The 20,580-nt window shown below is 43.3% G+C and overlaps 1 protein-coding gene across 1 annotated transcript in view; it reads left to right on the top strand.

Moving 5' to 3' along the window:
- The window catches only part of MYO16 (myosin XVI), a 411,612-nt gene that overhangs the window by 175,005 nt on the left and 216,027 nt on the right, over positions 1 to 20,580 (top strand). Inside the window, 1 exon segment of the mRNA XM_032611435.1 lies at positions 2,939 to 3,086. Coding sequence (XP_032467326.1) covers positions 2,939 to 3,086 — 148 coding nt within the window.

Genomic DNA, 20,580 nt, shown 5'->3' on the forward strand with positions numbered 1-20,580 from the left:
ATTGTCTGTATCTCTTGTCCTAATAGTGCAGCTATAAAAACCTTCTGAGCTGTTTGACAGTGATACTTGCTAATGTCTACAGCAGAGCATTTAAAATCAATGTCTACTGATACATACCCGAGCAATACGTACCTGCAAATTTTGAGACATTAATCAAGAAAATTCTAATACTTATTTTGGTGGCTTTGTTATAGGCAAGGACATGTCTTGTTTCAGATTATATTTGTGTACAAAAGTATACATTGGGTCAGGAACAAGGTAAGAATGTCCCCTCTCACCACTCTCTTTCAACATCATACTGGAAATCCTAGCTAATGTAATAAGGAAAAGAAAAAAACAAAGGTACACATATTGGGAAGGAAGAAATCAAGCTGTCTTTGTTGATCTGATCTTAGAAATCCAAAAGAATCATCATCAACAACAACAAAAAACTCCTGGAACTAATTAGTGTTTGTAGCAAAGTTTCAGGGTATAAGGTTAATATACAAAGGTCAATCGCTTTCCTATATATCATCAATGAACAACTGGAATTTGAAATTCAAAACACAGCACCATTTCCATTAGCACCAAAACAGAAATACTTAAGTATAAATTTAGCAACATATGCACATGATCCTCATAAGGAAAACTACAAACCATTGATGAAAGAAAGCAAAGAAGATCTGAATGGTGAGACACTCAATGTTCAACGGACAGGAAGGCTGTGAAGACTCTGTATTGTTAGGATGTCCGTTCTTCCCAATTTGATCTATAGATTCAGTACAATTCCAATAAAAATCCCTGAGTTACTTTATGGATATTGACAGGAGGTTTGTATGGAGAGTTAAAAGATCCAGAAGAGCCAGCACAACACTGAAAAAGAAGAACAACATTGGAGGACTGGCCCTACCCAACTTTAAGACTTACTGTAAAGCTACAGTAATCAAGACAGTGATTCAGTAGCACTGGTGAAAAAATAGGTCAATGGAACACCAATAGAGAGCCCAGAAATAGACCCACATAAACATAGTCAACTAATCATTGACAAAGGAGCAAAGGCAATTCAATAAAGGATAGTCTTTTCCACTAATTATGCTGGAAAGACAGAACATCCACAGGCACAAAGATATCACGAAAAATCGCTGTTAGATCATAAATCTAAACGTAAAAACAAAACCGTAAAACTTTTAAAAGAGAATAGAGGAGAAATTTTACGTGACTGTGGGTTTGGCAATGACTTTTTTTAAAAAAATAAATTTATTTATTTTATTCTTGGCTGCGTTGGGTCTCCGTTGCTGCGCGCGGGCTTTCTCTAGTTGGGGTGAGCAGGGACTGCTTTTCGTTGTGGTTTGCGGGCTTCTCACTGCGGTGGCTTCTCTTGCTGCGGAGCACGGGCTCTAGGCACGCGGGCTTCAGTAGTTGTGGCTCGCGGCTCAGTAGTTGTGGCTCACGGGCTCTAGAGCACAGGCTCCGTAGTTGTGGCACACGGGCTTAGTTGCCCCCGTGGCATGTGGGATCTTTCCGGACCAGGGCTCGGACCCCTGTCCCCGGCATTGGCAGGCGGATTCTTAACCACTGCGCCACCAGGGAAGCCCAGCAATAACTTTTCAGATACAACACTAAAAGCACAATCCATGAAAGGAATAATTGATCATCTAAACTTCATTAAAATTCAAAATTTCTGTTCTGTGAAAGACACTGTTAAGAGAATGAAATGATGAGCCATAGGCTGGGAGAAAATATTTGCAAAAGACGTATTTGATAAAAAATTGTCTAAAATCTATGGAGAACTCTTAATATTCAACAGTAAGAAAACAACTCAGTTTTAAACATGGGCAAAATATCTGCACGGACGTCTCACCAAAGACACCAAGACAGACAAATGGAGATGAGCACGTGAGAAGATGGTCCGCGTTATACGTCATCTAGGAAATGCAGATTAAAACGAGGCTGAAATACCACTGCACACCTGTTAGAATGGCTAAAATCCAAAACACCAACAGCACCAGATACGGGCAAGGATCTGGAGCAACAGGAACTCTGATTTATTGCTTGTGGGAACGCAAAAGGGTGCAGCCGCTTTGGAAGTTTCTTACAAAGTAGTTTCTTACAAAGCTGATCATAGTCTTGCCATATGATCTGGGAATCACATTCCTTGACATTTACTCAACTGAGCTGAAAACCACATCTGCACGTAACGTAGACGTTAATGCTTATAGCAGCTTTATTCCTAATTGCAAAGACGAGAAGCAACCAAGATGTGTTTTAATAGCTGAATGGATAAACAGGCTGTAGTATATTCATGCAATGAAGTATTCGCTAATAAAAAGTGGGCTGTAAAGCCATGAAAAGACCAAAAAGCAACTTTAAATGCATATTATCAAGTGAAGGAAACCAATCTGAAAGGGGCACATACCGTGTGATTCCAGCTATATGACGTTCAGGAAAAGGCAAAGCTATGGAGACAGTAAAAAGATCATTGGTTACCAGGGGTTGCGGGCGAGGGAGGGGTGAGTGGGTGGTTCACTGAGTTTTAGGGCAGACCTCTCTGTATGGTACTGTAATGGTGCACACATGACACGCAAATTTCTCCAATCCCACAAAACTGTACAACACCAAGAGCAAATGCCAATGTAGACTACGGACTTTAGTTAATAATAGTGTATCGATATTGGTTCATTCATTTTAACATATGTACCACTCTAGTGCAAGATGTTAATAATAGTGTGAACAGCGTGTGAGGGAGGGGAGAGAGAGGGTATGTTGGAACTCAGTACTTTCTGCTTAATTTTTCTGGACTTAAAAAATTTCTCTAAAAATAAAGTCTGTTATTTTGTTTTTAAAAGGTCTGTGCTTGGAAAGAAGCTGCATTATTATTTCTTCTAATTAATCTGTGTAAATTTATGGAAATGAAACTAATAATGCCATTTGACAGAATCCCTTTTCTTTTCTTAACCAGCCAGAATTTATACATATATGCTAGAGAAATCCAGACTTGTTTCACAACCTCTTGGCCAGAGCAATTTTCTCATCTTCTCCTTGTTGATGGACGGGTTATCTGCTGAAGAGAAGTATGGACTCCACCTTAACAATTTATGTGCCCATCGGTAAGTGATTATACATTTTTAGTCTGGTAGTTCTGCCTTCAAATTGTGGTTGCATTTTAGCGGTCTTAAAGTTTCTTCTTATTTTTCAGAGAAGAAATGGTGACTTCTTTTAGGAGAATAGTTGGATATACTATTAGATTAGAACTATCTGTATAGCAGGGCTATTACTGTTTATTGAGTGTTTAGGTGACATTTTGTGTATGTGTGTTAACTTATGTTTCTATTTTCCTAGTTTTCAGATCAGAATAAAAAGTTAGCGCACATATAAACTTTTATATTCCTTTGCTGTATTTTGGATATAACATTAGCTATGCATTCCTAATTTTCAGTAGTCTTTTGAAATAATGGGACATAATATTTGAGCAAGTATGATTCATTAGTAACAGATGGGGTTACATAATGGCTTAAGATGAACAATACACATGAACTGGGGGGCTGATTTTCTGCAACGGAGGAGGAAAGTGTTTGTTAAAATGAGGATGCCTTGGTCACAGGAGGACCGCGGAGGGGAGAATTCTTAAGACAGTGAGCTGAGGGGTGTCTTTGCAATGTGTGCATTGCCTGATCCGGTGTGTCTTCCCACAAGGACTGGTCCAGATTTGGATAGGATGGGAGCGAGCCAATAAGGAGAGTAAACCCCATTCAGAGGAGAAGTGGGTGAGAGATAGGACAGAGAGGGAGCTGGGTGTGCGGGTCCAAACACAGCAGTGAATTCCTGGCAAAGCAGGGAGGAGCTGGACTCTGAGAGAGACGTGGATTTACTTCAGATATCTCTTGACACCTGGTTTATTGTTTCCTGGTTGTTTGTTATTGGATTCGAGAAGAACGGTGTGAGTGGTCATGATTTTACGAGAACTTTTGTGAGAGAAAATAAAGGATGCTTGGGGAGGCGGATCATGGCCTGAGGACCAGTCATGTTGTTTGAGAGTTGAGGGTGGAGAGCTGATTGGACAAGTAGGTGGAGATGTCAAATGCAAGCTGAGAGACGGGGGATTTTCCAGGGGCGATGGGGTCTTAATGGAGTGGAACCCCTAGACCTGTCCGAGAAGGGACAGAACAATATCTGTGGTCGCCATTGTCTGGGTTGGCGGGGGGTGAATGATGTGGGGCGTGGGACCGGGGGAGGGGAATGAATTGGCCGTATTCGAAGTCACTGTTACGTGACTAACAGCTCTCGTTCAGTTTCTTTGAAAATATTACATCCAGCAGTATAGATACACTTTATCATGTCAGACAGGAGACATGAGGTAAGAAGGCCTCATCAAAATTGTTTTTTATTCAAAGTAAGAGACTATTTGGAGATTTACTGTCCCCCCAAAACAACAGAAATTCAGAAGAAGAAAACACCGATATCAAAGCATGATTGCCCAGACGAAAGTGATTTAAAAATAGAAATTCTAAGCTACCAGAGCATTAGAAATGTTTTTTTTTTTTTATCAAATCCCTTCATTTCATGAAGGAGAAAATCAAACCCAGAACCATAAAGAGGTCTATACCGAAGTGAATATATTATACAACAGCAGTATTGAGAAACCCCATTACTTGGGATTCATTTTTTGTTTTTCTACATCGCACATCTCTAATGGGAGGAAAAGCCTCAGATTGGGGACCGTGGGGTAGGTGTTCAGGGCAGCCTGTGAGGAAGAAAAGTCTTGGAGCTTTGTGTTCCTGATCTTTCTTATTAGCAAAAGCTCAAAGCTGATAGCAGGCCATTGGCTTCGGTGCGTCTGCGCGTGTGTGTGCGTGCATGTACACGCGTGTGCCTGCGTGCATGTACATGCGTGTGCTTGGCATTGCAGACGCGGAGCCACTGAAGAACAAAAGGCAACAATCTAATCCAGCATTCAGGGAGACAATTCAACTTCTTGGTCTGTGGCTTGGACCCCTCTTTTGAAGTGTGAGAGCGTGTAGGAGAAAACAAGCATTTCTTTATTGACCTCCATTCCAACATCCGTTTCTCTTTGCAAAAGAGGGTTTGGAATCACTTAGGCTATTTAGAAAGTCAAACGTCAGGGGTTGCTTTGTGAGAAGCTCCGACAGGAAAGAACTCAGAAAAATCATGAATAATTCAAGTCCCTTGAACAAAGAAGTTATTTTATTAAAATGAATTATAAATATCTAATGGGCACAAAACAGCATTCCTCAATAAAAATGTACACTGCCACTCCAGATTCATAAACCATATCCATTGGAACATTTGTACAATGAGAATTCCACAGACAAAATATTCTTTCATAATAAGACAAGCTGTTTTGCAAGTTATAACGCACGGTACATCCCAGTGTTTTTGTGATTTGTGTTATATGGATCTTCCAACAGTTACAGTATTCGTGGGTTTTCTCACTTTTACAGTGCTGGTCAGGCTTGAGGAGCTAATATTTGTATGATATTTGAATTTGGGTTGGGGTATCATCTTTGCTTAGTAATTACACACATTAGGTACCACAATTTTGGAAATTGTTTGGCTGGTTTACAGTCAGTAGTATAAAGTTGAACTTGTTAGCCTTCTAACCTTTCACAAATTGATGATCCTTCTGAGTTTCCTCCTTGAAATCAGTATTCATAGGTAAAGTAGATCACTATGCATATAAAAATATAAACATAAACAATATATAAATAAATCTGTATAAACATAATATAAATAAATATATAACATTGCTTATATATAAACAATATTATTATCATCACACCTACTTATCTGATTTTATTTAAAAGATGTTGATATGTCTATTAAACAGAACAAATCAGCACCTAGATTACCATCTGAATATTCCTTTGCTTATTCAATACTTATTCCATAATATAGCTTGTCTTGAAATTTTGATGAAGTATGTCGTCTTAAAGCAAACGTTACAAAATTTTGCAAGCCTGCCTCCTTCAAATACATCTTTTCTTTATTACTACCAATTCATTACCCACATGAAACATAAAATAGGCATGGAGCAGGAATTGCGAGCTGAAGGCATATCCAATGTTTATCACGTGTCCTTACATGATTAGAACTCCAGAGAGAAGAAAGTATTGTAACTAACGCTACTGTAATTAAAGCTACAAAAGTGTTTTGTTTTTCTTTTAACTTTGACTCTGTTTTTGGAGTTAAAAGTTTTCAAAGTCTCACATGAAAATTTATGCAGGTTTATTTCAGTGTTAAATGCACCTAAAAATACTTCCTTGTTTGTAAAATTGGAACAGTATCTAGAACAAGCAGATAGCACTCTTGCTTATGGAATAGAAATGGTACAGATATAGACATCAGCTCCTACAGCTTAACCGAACGAAAACAATATTTATAACACTTCGCATAAAATTTTCCTGGACAGATTGTTTAAACAACGGCAACAAGAAAAATGTCTATAGGTCTTAACAAGAAAAATGTCTATAGGTCTCAACATTTTGAGCAGCGGCAGTAAGAGTGCATTGGTTGAGAATTCCCACTAGATGGCACACTGTCCACAAAGTTAGACAGGAGCAAAAAAAAAAAAAAAAAAAAAAAATCCATCATTAAAGGTTTCTTTTTTATTTATGGTTCTTCCTATGATTTACTTTTTCTTTTTCCTGGCTGTTTGTTTTTCAAGTTTTATCTCAAAAAAATACTAACATTACATCTGAGCAATAAATGTCATTTATGTTTCTGGGAATTGAGATTTAATGAAAGTTAGAAATAGTCATTAATTGCTTATCTTCAACCTGCTATAAACAGCTTTTATGGATGTAGTCCCAGAACAGTTGGGCTCTGAAATACAAAGAAATTATTCCTAATCTCCCTTCATATTGATTAATGATGGAAATGATTGTGGTGCTACATAAGAACATTCTCAGCAAAGGTCAGATTTTGAATTATAAGCTGAGAGCAAGCGATGTTTGACTCAGTGCATGACCTGTTTCTAACCTTGTGTGTTAGTGAAAGGAAACTCTGACTCACTGAGTACTTGAACTTGAAAGTGCTGCTGGGGTACACCTGTCGCGGTAAACGCAGCAATGAACTCTCAGCGAATGTTCAGTTTTTGCTAAGGCTTTATTACGTGCATTTATCTTCAGTTGAGAAAGACACATAATTTTTAAAAAGGTAAGGGTAAACTTAAGTATTCTTTGAGGATGATCTTGTGATATAATACAAGATTTACTCAGTACACATTTTAGGCATGCAAACTTGAAGGTGCTCCCAAGACAAAGATTTGAGACAGGAGGTATTATATGTTTTTTCTTTTTTAAAAAAATTTTTATTGAAATGTAGTTGATTTACAGTATCATGTAGGCTTCAGGTATACAGCACAGCGATTCGGTTATACGTGTATATATATATTTTTCACGTTCTTTTCCCTTACAGGTTATTACATAATATTGAGTATAGAATTCACAGATATTTTCATTTCATACTGCGGTGGTTATAGATATCTCCAAATGTCATTTACACTCTCACTGCTTTAGATTTACAGTAGTTATGAGACTTGTGGCTAGGTCTTGTTTTTGTTTGTTTGTTTGTTTTTAATTTTTTTTACAGCAGGTTCTTATTGTTTATCTATTTTATACATATTAGTGTGTGTATGTCGATCTATAATCTATTTCTAACTGATTCTATTATTATCTAAATGATAATCACAGTCATAATGTATGCAACCTACGGAGCGCTTAGCATAGGCCGGTCCCTCTCCTAGTTTTCCCTTGTCTCGGCGAATCCTCGCCGGTAATTAAGCAGAAGGTGCAGGACCGCATTTTCATTGGGTGGCCCAGGACATGAGGATGGAGAGGCCAGCCAGGGGCCCAGTATAACCCTGTGTTGTCTCTGCAGCAACGTTGCCTATGAATAACACCAGCTGCCTTTGCACCTTTGCATCGAAGAGATTTGAAAGAAAATGAGAGGGGAAGCACCAGGTCAGCCTGTATGTGTGTTTTTATTTACAATCGGTTCAGCAAAACTAACTTAGGACACGCTAGAGGCTGTTCCCTCTAACTACCATAAAAAGCAACTCTGGGTCATTTCTTTATCCAGCAGTAACATGAGAAAAATTCTGAAGTGCATTCATTACGCTAGCTGAAGGTTACATTGACAATATAAAGAGGGTTGGATCACCCCCGCCAATGCGCAGGTAAATTTCACTTGTGAAAACCCAGCAGGAAAAGGTCAGGGCCCGCGGCTTTCTAACTTCCTTCCATTCGTGAGTTCTGTCCACCCAGCAGCGGAGGGGGCAGACGGAGGAGCCGCAGAAGTCAGGCACTGCCCTCGGCCTCTAGCTTGTCCTCAGAACCCTACGGAAGAGCGAAGGGGAGCTGCGGTAACCTGAGTTGTGTTCGTAATAAATACGAAGCACAGATGCGTGCTACTTAGCACGTAGCCTTCCTCAAGGCCACTTAGCTGGTAAATGTAGCCAGTGAAAGAGCCTGGTTCCAAACCCAGCTATATGTGGCTTCCAGTTTTCTGTGCACCAGAATTTCGTGATTCCTAGTGTCAGATGCCCAACTCTCACACATTTAAGAACAAAAACAAAAAAAAAAGAAAAAAGGAGAAGGACTCAGAGGGTCACGTAACTGGAGAAAAGAGAAGTTATGCTTGGGTGGGATAACTAGACCCAGGAACTCCAGTGCTGCCTCTGTGGCTCTCTGTCTCTGGCTCTCCCTCTCTCTCACACACACGTCTTTTTTTGTTGGCTTGTTTTGTTTTTTGTTTTGTTTCTAACGTGGGGGAGAATCCAACACAGGCAGCCCTAACCTTCCACGTCTCAGGAACCCTGGACGGAAAGCAAAGCTGTCTTTCTCAAAGACGCCACCTTGGCGCCCAGCACAGGCTGGGCCTGTGTCTCGTTTGCACAGCTTCTCATCTGTGTGCCTCTTCAGTCCCACCCCTTACACTCAGGGCAGATCAACATTTGATAAATTCCAATTTAACTATAAACTTCCTAGCTCCAAAGTCTTTAATAAATATTGCTTTTCTGTCATATCACGTGAAGTCTCCTGGCCTTGTTGCAAGGCAGCAGAGCTGACCACGCCTCAGGGAATTTAGGGGAAGGGGCTGTTAACATGTTCTTCAAGGTTCTGTCTGTAGTTGCTCAGCCTATAGGAGTGGAGGTGAGTATCAGTCAGGTGAAAACTTAGTTGTTTGCTGATTGAAGAAAAGAAACTTTCAAAAATCCAAAGATCTAAGTTTTAGTATATATATTTACATATGTATACAAATAAATAAATACACACACACACACACACACACGAATAAAGAACATATTTTTCCCCCAGAGTTTAGGATGAGGGCAGTTGTGGCTTGTGTAGTGTAGCTTGCATAGGTCTGAAAACATGGCAGTAATTGTTTCTCACCTAAAGGAAGACTCATCCGACCTCAGGACCACAAGGCAGGCACTCACTGAAAATGACCTTCACATCCGCTCCTGTGACCTTCCTCCCTCTTTCTCAGTCTCTCTTTGTCTCTCTCCCTTTAAAATTATTTCCTCTTAGAAATTACTGTATTGTATTCTAATTTATGAGGAACTGTATCGAGATGCTAAACAGGCAGGGTGTAGAGAACAATCCACGTGTAAATGGGGGCGTGGCTTTCGCAGGCTGCAGAAGTTGTAGAGGAGACCACAGTCTCCCCAAGTGCTTGTCTGGTGACTCCACTGCCATTCTGGAGAGACTTGTTTCCAGTTCTGTGTGTGTGAATATGTCTCCTTTCCAAACCCTGTGACTGTAGCAGACAGCGCCCCGCGCTCGGCTGTGACGCGTCTCCAGTTCCGTCCGCCCACATCTGCCCTGCGGATGCAGTCGGTGGTGGTCCTTCGTTGGGTCTTCGTTGCTGCACGCAGGCTTTCTCTAGTTGCGGCGAGCGGGGGATACTTTTCGTTGCAGTGTGCAGACTTCTCATTGCCGTGGCTTCTCTTATTGCGGAGCACGGGCTCTAGACCCACTGGCTTCGGTAGTTGTGGCACGTGGGCTCAGTAATTGTGGCGCATGGGCTCAGTTGCTCTGCAGCATGTGGGATCTTCCCGGACCAGGGCTCGAACCCGTGTCCCCTGCCTTGGCAGGCGGATTCTTCACCACTGCACCACCAGGGAAGTCCCAATGACACAGTTTAAACCTGCCTCTTGCCGGCTGGGTAATTTGGGAAAATCGGGCAACCTCTCTCTGCTTCTCTTTGCTCCTCCGTGACAGAGGGCTGACCTCGGAGCCCTGCTGTGAGTGAGGACTGCACAGGCTGTCTCGAGTAGGTCCTAGAAGGCGGCATACAAGGAACAGCAATATTGTTGATATTATTATAGGAGGCTCTTTCCCATCAGAGTCACGTGGGGACAGCTGAAGGGATAATTGTTTGGAAAAAGATGACGAGCTAGTGTCAGAACTTGAGTTCTCGTAGGAGCTCTGGGTCTGGGGAAGGCTTCTTCCAAGCCTGTGTCTCTGCCCCCATGCAACTGGGTCCAGGGACCTTCCCCAACTTCTGCTGTGTGAGTCGGGCTCTGAGTCTGTGGTCACTGTGATGAATTACTTGTTTCAGTTATCGAAACGTAATTGTATCTTTTGATGAAAATCAGCACAGCCCTTTTGAAGAGGTGAGGGCGGCTGAGAGTAGGTGTGGGAAGGAGGACGGGGGTGGGGGGTGGGGGGGGAACATGGCCGCAGCGGGTGCTGATGGGCCGAGAAATCAGAGGGTCTCCCATCAGCCCCACGGCCGGGCTTCTCCGACAGAGAGCACCTCGTTACTGTTACTGAGATACCAGGGAAAGTGCAACCCTAGGCAGAACCTGAACACTCCTGGAGAACTTCCTGTTCACATTTTCCCTGTGGCAGAAAATCAATTCAGATGCTTCAAATGCTTTGCCTTTCTGTACCAGCTAGAAGTAGAAAAAAAAAAAAAATAGAGATTTTCTTTAAGTTCAAAACCCTGCGCTTATTTAATCAGAGATGATGATGACCTCAATAAGATTTCGGAATGCACGATTTGTTACCAATAATCTGTCTCCTCAAGTGGATTCGGCTAGTTCAAACCAAATGTGCGTTGTGCATATTACAGGGTGGGTTCTGAAACTGATAACGTGATGTGGATATTTATGTAGAATCCTACGGTGAAAGGTGTGTGTTTACGTGTGTGTACACAAATCTAAGATTACATTCCAGGCCGTGAAAAGAAGCAGCATTTTGAAGCTAAGGCTGTTTATTCTTGTAACTCCACAGGGGAATCTGAAAGCGCGTGGGAGGAATAATTAAAATCAAATAACCAACATTTGCTTGTGCTAAGAACTTGATGTTTATCATCTCGCTTTATCCACAGCCCAGCCTGACACAAGGTTGAGTGAATCACCCAAGGTCCCATCCTAGGAGCGTAAGAGTCTCTCTTAAACACCTCACATTTCTGCCTCTCAAACCCTGATTTCTTGATAACAGATGAAAGATTTTGCAGAAATGTTTGAAAAGGAGCTATAAAAGATCACACTACCCGGAGAAAGGCTCTCTGACACCTGAGGGGAGGCTGGGGCCCCGAGGGCACAGATCACAGCTACTCCTCCGGTCCGGGTACCCGGTAGCCCGCTGGGAGGATGCTAGCTGACCAAAGGATGCAGTTAAATGTGGTTCAGACTGGGGCGAATTCAGACACAGAGAAGAATGAAGAGATACAGGAACTGGTGATAAAGTGAAGACAGGACAGCTAAATGAGTGTCTAAGGGTGTCCAACTCCGGCGGGATCACTGCACAGGAAGGGGGCTGCTGACTGCTGACGGGGCGACTGCTGAGGGCTGTGAGGTCTCATTCCCAGTGAGGATGGAGAGGGAAAGAGAAACTGGACCTCTGGCCTGTCTGGCCCCGCCCCACCTGCTCCAGACCACCTGTCCACCAGCACCACGCCCACTCTCCCTTCCCCCAAGACCCAGGCTTCTCGGGCCTCTGTCTGCAGCCTTTCCTCATCTTCTGCAGTGTCTGGGCCTGCTCTTTCGTGCAGATCCAGAATTCTCAGAATTCAAGCCAAGCAGTTTGGGGTCCTTTGTTTCTTGCTTGTTTGAAGGTTTCTGCCACCCCAGGACTTTGTGTTAACCTCATCGTTAATTAAAATCAGATTTTATGGGCTTCCCTGGTGGCGCTGTGGTTGGGAGTCCACCTGCCGATGCAGGGGACACGGGTTCGTGCCCCGGTCCGGGAGGATCCCACATGCCGCGGAGCGGCTGGGCCCGTGAGCCATGGCCGCTGAGCCTGCACGTCTGGAGCCTGTGCTCCGCAATGGGAAAGGCCGCGTACTGCATAAAAAAAAAAAAAGTCAGATTTTATGGTTACACGAATTATCCTGAGCCACACCTTCCCCACCCAGCAACTGTTTACTCTGATCTCAGAACCCGGGTGTGAAGCTGTTCGCTGTGTCTGTTCGGACAGTGGGCTCTCTCGTCACTGAACTCTCTCAGCTAGGTGCAGCATCATCCCAGAATCTCAGAAGAAGCAAAGCCCTTCTCCTGTCCTCCACCACCAGCTTATGGCCTTGGTTGGCTTAAGGGGAATTAGCATATTAAAACATTTGCATGCTGGCGCTAATACATAAATCAGATCCTGATATGAAGCTATATTTGCCCCCCTGGGCACATGGACATCTAATAGAAATCTCCAACTGGACGTGTCCCGTCTGAGCTCCTGATCAGCCCAGCCCTCCGCCGCAAAACCTGCTCCATCCTCCACTGGCAATGCCGGCCTTCTTCTCACAACCACAGGCGACCCATCAGCTGGCCCCACTTCCCACTCTCCACTGCCGCCACCCCAGGTGTCACCCGCGTGTCTCCTCTGGATGACGGCACAGGTGTCCCTGGTCCCCGTCAGCGACCAGGCCTCAAGGCAACAGCCAGAAGGATTCTTTGAAGCCCTCCTCCGCCAGCCCTGCAGTTTTTCCTCATTCCTCTAAGGGTAGGGAGCCATCAACGGCCTCCGTGGCTCTGTGATCTGGTCCCTCGGCACTGACCTCCCTGGTGTCCCCGAGGCTCTGTGATCTGGTCCCTCGGCACTGACCTCCCTGGTCTCCCCGAGGCTCTGTGATCTGGTCCCTCGGCACTGACCTCCCTGGTCTCCCCGTGGCTCCCTGCCTGGCCACACCGTGGCCTCCATGTCCCGCTTTGAGCCTTCCCACCCAGCTTTGCTCCCGCTGGCCCCCCTTCCCAGAATGCTCTTCCTCCAGACTCCACCTTGGCTGCCTCCTTATGTCTTCAGGGCTTGGCTCACATCTCCCCTTCCCAGCGAGCCCGGCACCCCCAAGCCCTCTTTGTGCTCTGCGCGCTTCCCTCCATAGAACTCAGCACCTTAACACACGCCAGGATTGACTCGTTCAGGGTACCCCCCGCACCTCGTCTGCCCCCACGGGAATTTACATGCCATGAGGGTGTAGGTGTTCGTCTGAGTCACTGACCAGTTGAAAGTGGCTGGAATTGCTCTTGGCACAGAATAGGCTCTGAGTAAGTCCTTGTTAACTGTGGCACATATGAAAGTATCTGTTTAACTAAAGTCACTGAGAATGTCTTATCCCCCCAGTTATTGCTTGCGCTCAAGATAAAGAAGGTTTTCAAAATGATGTCATGGCTTTCCTCATTTGGGTTACTATTTACCGTAACCTGGGGCTTTCCAGCACTCATCTGAGGGTGTTTATTTTCAGACTTTGTATCTGTTCTGACACGGCTGTCTCTTTTGCAGTTTGAACTCTTTTGGCGGCATGCAACTTCCTTAGAGAACCTTGGAGGAAGCAAAGGGTTTCTGTCTTCACTGTCAGTTTAGGGCCATAGAGTCAAAGCGTGTGTTTAAATATACCCAGTAGTCTCTGTGTTTATAGAGAGAAAAGTTCATTTGGATAGGACGCTGGCTCGTCCATCCGCCCCGCTGGACGCCCCTGCTGAGATGTGCGAGGTGTCCTGAGGGTTTGTGGCACGTGAGTTGAATCGAAGGAGCTCTGGGTGGGTGGGATTGACCCCCCATCGTGGCTTCCTCCAGTCTCACCAGTGGCCCTGTTGGCTGTCCCTCCTTTCCCCGTGTTCCTGCTACCGCCCTGGGCTTGGCTGTCATCCTTTCTCACCTGACATTCTTCAAGTCTTCCCAACACTGACTGGCCCCGTTACCATCCCTGCCCCACTCTCTTTCGGAAGCAGCAGTCAGATCTCGTCCTGTCCACACCCCTTAAGACCTCCTAGCGTTTTTCACTGGAGGACGGAATGGACTGCAGTCTCTTGGCTTCACCCATGGGGCCTCCAGCCCAGCCTCTGCCCCCTCGTCCCCGGGAGGCACACGTCTCCGGGAGCAGCTGCGGAGGCCTCGTGGCTGGGCTGAGGGGAGAGTGAGAAGTGGGGGCTGAGGACGGAGAGGTGGACACAGTGCCACTAGAAAGAGAAGCAGAGATGCCGGCTGAGTCTAAATGTCCATGGAGACGGGAGAGCAGCACAGAGTAGCCCCTAGAGACCAAGGGCCACAAGAAGAGAAACAGGACTGGTGTTTCCTAGTACGGTTTCTGGAGAGAAATAGGAGCAAGACCACAGACGAAGGCTCCCAGGTGGGCTTATCCCAGACAGGCTCTTTCCTTACCTAGAGGACACGCCCTTCACATTGACGGATGCTCTGGACTGTATCCAATTCATAATCAGGACACCTTTTGAATTTCTGGTGCCAAAAACATTTAGACATGGGTGAGGGAGATTAAGAGGTACAAGCTTCCAGCTGCAAAATAAATGAGTCACGGCACGTGCGACGTGGGGATTAGAGTCAATAACTATGTAACATCTTTGTACGGTGACGGATCCCAGCTAGACTTCTCATGGTGATCAGTTTGAAATGTATAGAAATATCGAATCACTGTGGTGTGTAACAGGAACTAACATAGTGTTGAAGGTCAGTTATACTTCAAAAACAAACAAACTCAAAGAAAAAGAGATCAGATATATGTTTCCAGAGGTGAGGGTTTGGGGGAAGGGGAATTAGATGAAGGTGGTCGAAAGGTACAACCTTCCACTTAAAAGATGAATAAGAGCTAGGGATCTAATGTACATCAGGATGTGTATAATTCACACTGCTCTTTTTATAGATAAAGTTCAGAGAGTAAATCCTAAGGGCTCTCATCACAAGAAAACATTTTTTCCTATTTCTTTAATTTTTTTAGTTGACGTGATGGAGCTTCACTCCGCTTATGGTGATAATCCCTTATGATGTATGTAAATCAAATCATTATACTGTACACCTTAAATTTATACAGTGTTGTATGTCAATTATAGTTTTATTGAGAAAACTGGAAGAAAAAAATATATTAGAGAAATAATTTATTTCAGATTGCAGCTCTGTCCAGGTTACAGGCACTGTGTTGGAGGCTAAGAATACCAAGATGTAAGGTAACCAGTGACTGAATTTCCAGGGTCCTCCTGTGAAAAAGAACCACAACCAGATGCAGGTGGACTTTATCCTGTGATATGACGAGTGAGATTCAGCTGTGGACCTCAGCCATCATCTGGACAGCAGGATGCCCTCGTGATTGGGGGAGCAGGCGTTCCCCAGATAGAGAAGGTCCCAGATGCAGAAATAACAGAAGCCAAGGACACTTAGAGAAAATGAGTGTCTTGCCCAAATACCAGTGATTTTCCTACATGAGGAAGTAGCAAATGATGCATTGTATTTATACTTGAGCATCTCTCTCTTACGCCCTCCTCTGCACAACAGCGAGACTGATCTTCCTCAATGAGTGACTTCCCGCATCCCTTGGGGAATGTCGAACCTACCTGTGCTCGACCCTTCCTGGAGATTCTGATGTTATTGGCCTGGGGCATGGCCTGGGCATTGAGACTCGCCCCCGGGATTCGAATGTGCCCTAAGGAGATCCATAGTCTTGGGTGAATCAGGGCTCTGCAGGTGCCGGCCGTCCAGAGGTCCCTGATGACGCCTAAATGAAAGTCCAGCTTGTGAAATGGACTCACAAATAGGCCCTTCTGATATGGAAATGTATTTATACTTTACGAGACTTTTGAAATTCAAAACTTTTCTTTGGAGATGAGGTCAAACCGGGCAGGGCGAATATTCTGCTGTATGGAATCAAATGAAACAAATGGACTTAATATTTCCCTGGTGCCAGGGCAGGAAAGGGTTGAGCACATCACGGAAATTCAAGGCTACCTGAGTTCTCACACACCCCACAAGGCGGCCTTTCCTGCCTTCTCAGCGATAAGGAAATCAACAAGACTCAGAGGGACCTGAACTCTGGAAAGTCCGAAGCCAGGATGACCTTCAGACCCAGAGGACGACTGCACTCCACGCTGAGCTGTCTCTGACTGCCACCGTCCTTTCCACCAGGCACATCTTCAGTGGAGTGCCAGGCATTGCCCAGGAAGCCCCTCAGTGAGATTTCTAGAACTTTCTCTTGTGTTAGGAATCCCCCAGCCCATCTCTGCTCAGCCCAAGGTTGAAGGCGACACTGCCCGTGCTCGCCTTTTGAGTGTCCTCCTCTCCCCAGCCTTCCAGGGAGGATGCCCAGGAAAGAGGGATGGGAGAAACTTGAACGAGAGAGGAAGCTAGGATGGATTCCTGAGGCCTTCAGGGAAAGAAGTGAGGAGAGCAGGGGACCAGCCTGGAGGCGAGGAAGGGTGGGATGATGGGCAAGGTGGCCCATCCACGTGCCAGACACGTCCTCACACCTCCCATCAGCAAATACGTTAAGGTAGTTGTCGTTAACAATTACGTGAGATTACATTGTATCCATCATGTTCTAGGTAAATCTTACACAAAATGTTACATATAATTATATGTAATAATGCGATTACGAATATACCGAATTTCTCATGCTTTATATTTGAGCAGCGATGTGGCACTCATCTAGAAAATCAGGTTGCATTGATGTTAACATACAAGAAAAGAATGGCAGGATACATGTAAAGAACTAGACATGCAAACAATTGAAAGGAGAATGGAGTATAGTTTGTCAGGTAAAAGGAGTGTATGTGGACAGCTTACATAGGTTATGTGAGGGACCACACAAACAGCAGTTCCGTAAAATGAAAATTCATAGAGCCTGAAGCTGTACTTTTGAACTGAAATGACCTAAAGTAAAGTGACGAGCAGAGATGTATCAGGTAAGCACATGAAAGCTTATACCAAAGTCTGTGCTTTTCATGGAAACACTATATTTCAGGCATTTATAGTATACTTACTAAAAAATTGAGCACATCTTAGGCCATGAAGTTTAATAAATTCCCAAATTCCAAAATTGTACAGGGTTTATGGTCTATCTACAGTGTGATGAAATTAGAAACAAAATACAGAAGTAAAAGCAAACAAACAAAAGGTCACTAGAAAACTAAATATTGATCATTGGTAATAGAAATAAAGGGTATAACCACGGAGAGAGTGACACTAAATAAATAAGAATCCTTTGACATTGACTCTAAAAGAAATGAAAAATCCAATGAGATGAGAACCATAGAAGGAACCTAGCTGGTTTCCATCCCAGAAAGAAGCCATGCTCAGGAAGTTCCTAAGCGAGTTCTTTCAGACCTTCGGAGAACAAACAACTGTTTAAACCACTGCAGAAATGAGCGATTGAAGAGAAGCCCAGAGTTCCAGTACTCACATGAAAAGATGCACATTCTCACGAGTAATCGAGGAAATGGAAACTGAAAGAATAATTAGGTACCATTTCACAATGAAAATATTTGCAACAGTAAGAAAAATCAGATAATACAAAGGGTGAGGCATTCTGACACGCTCCCGATGAGAGTTTAGGTTAGTACAGCCACTTCGAAGAACAGTGTTTGGTCAAGTTGGACACGTGTATAACATACAAAGGCAGGTGGGTGTTACTCCACAGGCCGCTCTTGGCAATATCTGGACACATCTTTGGCTGTGACAGCCTGGGGAGGGGGTGCTTCTGGCACCTCGTGAGCAGAGGGAGAGGGAGCTGCAGAACGGCCCCGCCTTCCCCAGGATGGCCACACAGCAGAGAGTCATCAGACCACAGAGCTCAGCAGCCCCGAGGTGGAAAAACTCTGCATAGGGAAACCCACACATGTGCATAAAAAACATGGACATGGGTCTTCACTGGCACACTTTTCAAAGATGCAAATACACTAGTAGAAAAGAAAAGGAATGATGGTATCTGAGGAAATGAGTAAATTAATCAGGTGGTGGCCATGGTAGAGTATTTAAAATAATGTAAATAAATGAACCTAAACTGTATGTAAGAATAGATCTTATAAATCTAAAGTTGAGTTAAAGCAATTTGCTGAATGATACATATAAATAATATTTATATAATTTTAAATACAATAATATTACATATTTTATAGATACATACATGTATAATTTAATTTTTTTTTTTTTGTGGTACGTGGGCCTCTCACTGCTGTGGCCTCTCCCGTTGCGGAGCACAGGCTCCGGACGCGCAGGCCCAGCGGCCGTGGCTCACGGGCCCAGCTGCTCCACGGCATGTGGGATCTTCCCGGACCGGGGCACGAACCCGTGTCCTCTGCATTGGCAGGCGGACTCTCAACCACTGTGTCACCAGGGAAGCCCCTATAATTTAATTAAAAAAAAAAAATACACTGAAAAGATAGACACAAAGTTGATCATACTGGTTTCCTCTGATAAGGAAGGGTGAAATGGACAGATGGGGATGTTAACTTTATCTGTGAAATTTATTGGTAAAAAACAAAGATTTGAACTAAATATGTCACAGTGTTGCTATTTTCACATCGTTGAAGAACGATCCATTGGCTCTCTGTATGTTCCACTTTTAAAACTTTTATCAGTGTCAAAATTTTAAAAAGAAATTTAAATCCAGAATATCTATGATATCAACATATCAAAAGAACTACCGGTTAAAGAAACAAATAGAAATTATCTGACTTGTAGATATACAGGCATAAATAAAATATTAGCAGATAGAATCTAGCAATCCATTAGAAGCTACTCAGTGATCAATATTAAGAAATTTAATTATTAGTACCATACATCACATCAATAAGTAAAAAGGGAAAAATCAATTGACCATTTCAGTAGGTGCCAAAAGACAAAAACATTCAACTCCCAAATCTTTTTTTAAATTAGAAATAAAAGGAGTCTTTCACATGAAAAAAATTATTTATCTCAAGACATCATATTTAGTTGTGAAATAAATCCAGATTCTTTTTAGCATTGATCCTAAAGTTGTAATTGTTGTGATCAGAGAAGAAAATTAAGAGGAATAAACATTATCAAGGGTAAGACAAAATTACCATTATAAGTAAAATGAAAGCTCACCTAGAAAATCAAGTAAATCAGTGGCAGAGTATTTTCTCTAATAATATATTTCAGTAATGTTTTGAGTTACAAAACAAACATATGCAAAAATAAAAAGATCACATATGTACCAGCTGTAACCCCTTAGATAAAATAGATGAGCAGAAGTAGTCCTTTTAAAAGAATGCTGCTGAAGTATAAAATCTCTGTGAATAAGAATGACCTAATAGAGACATTCACTCATAAAATGCAGTCATGAGAACAGGGACTTCGGAATCATAGGGCTCCAACTGTGAACACACACACACACTTACACCCATGCACACTTAAATACACACCTCCTCTTTTAACTGAGCATCTCTGTTTTACCTGTTTTATATATTGGAATCCCTTAAGATTAGTATTCAAAGTTTTCATGATGGAAAAAAATTCTAAAACCATTGCTCTCAAGCATTCTAGTCTGCCTAAGAATTATTTATGCATATCTCCATCTGTTCCTGGCCACGCTAATCTCCTCCCCGTTCCCATGAAGCGTTCCGTCCTCCCGCAGCAAGAATCTGGCCAAACGTGTTCAGTGGATGAATGAGGGAACGAGGGAATGAATGTGTGGGTAAATGAGTAAATGAATGAATGAGTGGATGAATCAATGAATGAGTGGGTAAATGAGTGGATGAATGAAAGCCTTGACACTCTTCCTTCTGCCTGGGTTCTCCTCCTGCACCTGGAAAACACTCATTCTAAACATTCATCTCGAGTACCTCTGTCCTTTGGCGCTTTCCTGACTCCTTCCTTTGTCCTTCGTGGTCACAGGTAGTCTCTCCACGTTCTGTGCTTATCTCTACTGTGGACCCCATCATGGTTACATATTGTGTGCTTACATCGCTGTCTTTCCTTAAGAAGCAGATAAGACTTGAGACCATGACTTAATCAACTTAATGCCTCTAGATCCAGGCAACATCATTGGCACAGAATAGGTGTGCGATTAAATGGGTGTTATGTGTGCGCGTGTGTGTATAGATTTCTAATTTTATAGCAGTGATTCTAGATGTAAATTTTTTGTTTATTCTGCTTGAGACTTCGATTTGCAAATCATCAGAGGCATGTATTTTACCAAGTATGAAAAATTCTTGGCCATCATCTCTGTGAATGTTCCCTTTTCCCTCTGGAACTCCTGTTGGATGCATGCTGTTCCTTTTCATTTTCTCTCTCCTCCTCTAACTTCTTTCATATTCTCTATCTCTGTATCTCTCTGTGCTTCATTCTGGGTAATTTCTGCAGTGCTTTCTGATAGTTTACTTCTCTGTTTGGA

This window comes from Phocoena sinus, chromosome 18, assembly GCF_008692025.1.
Source record: "Phocoena sinus isolate mPhoSin1 chromosome 18, mPhoSin1.pri, whole genome shotgun sequence".
NCBI lineage: Eukaryota > Metazoa > Chordata > Mammalia > Artiodactyla > Phocoenidae > Phocoena > Phocoena sinus.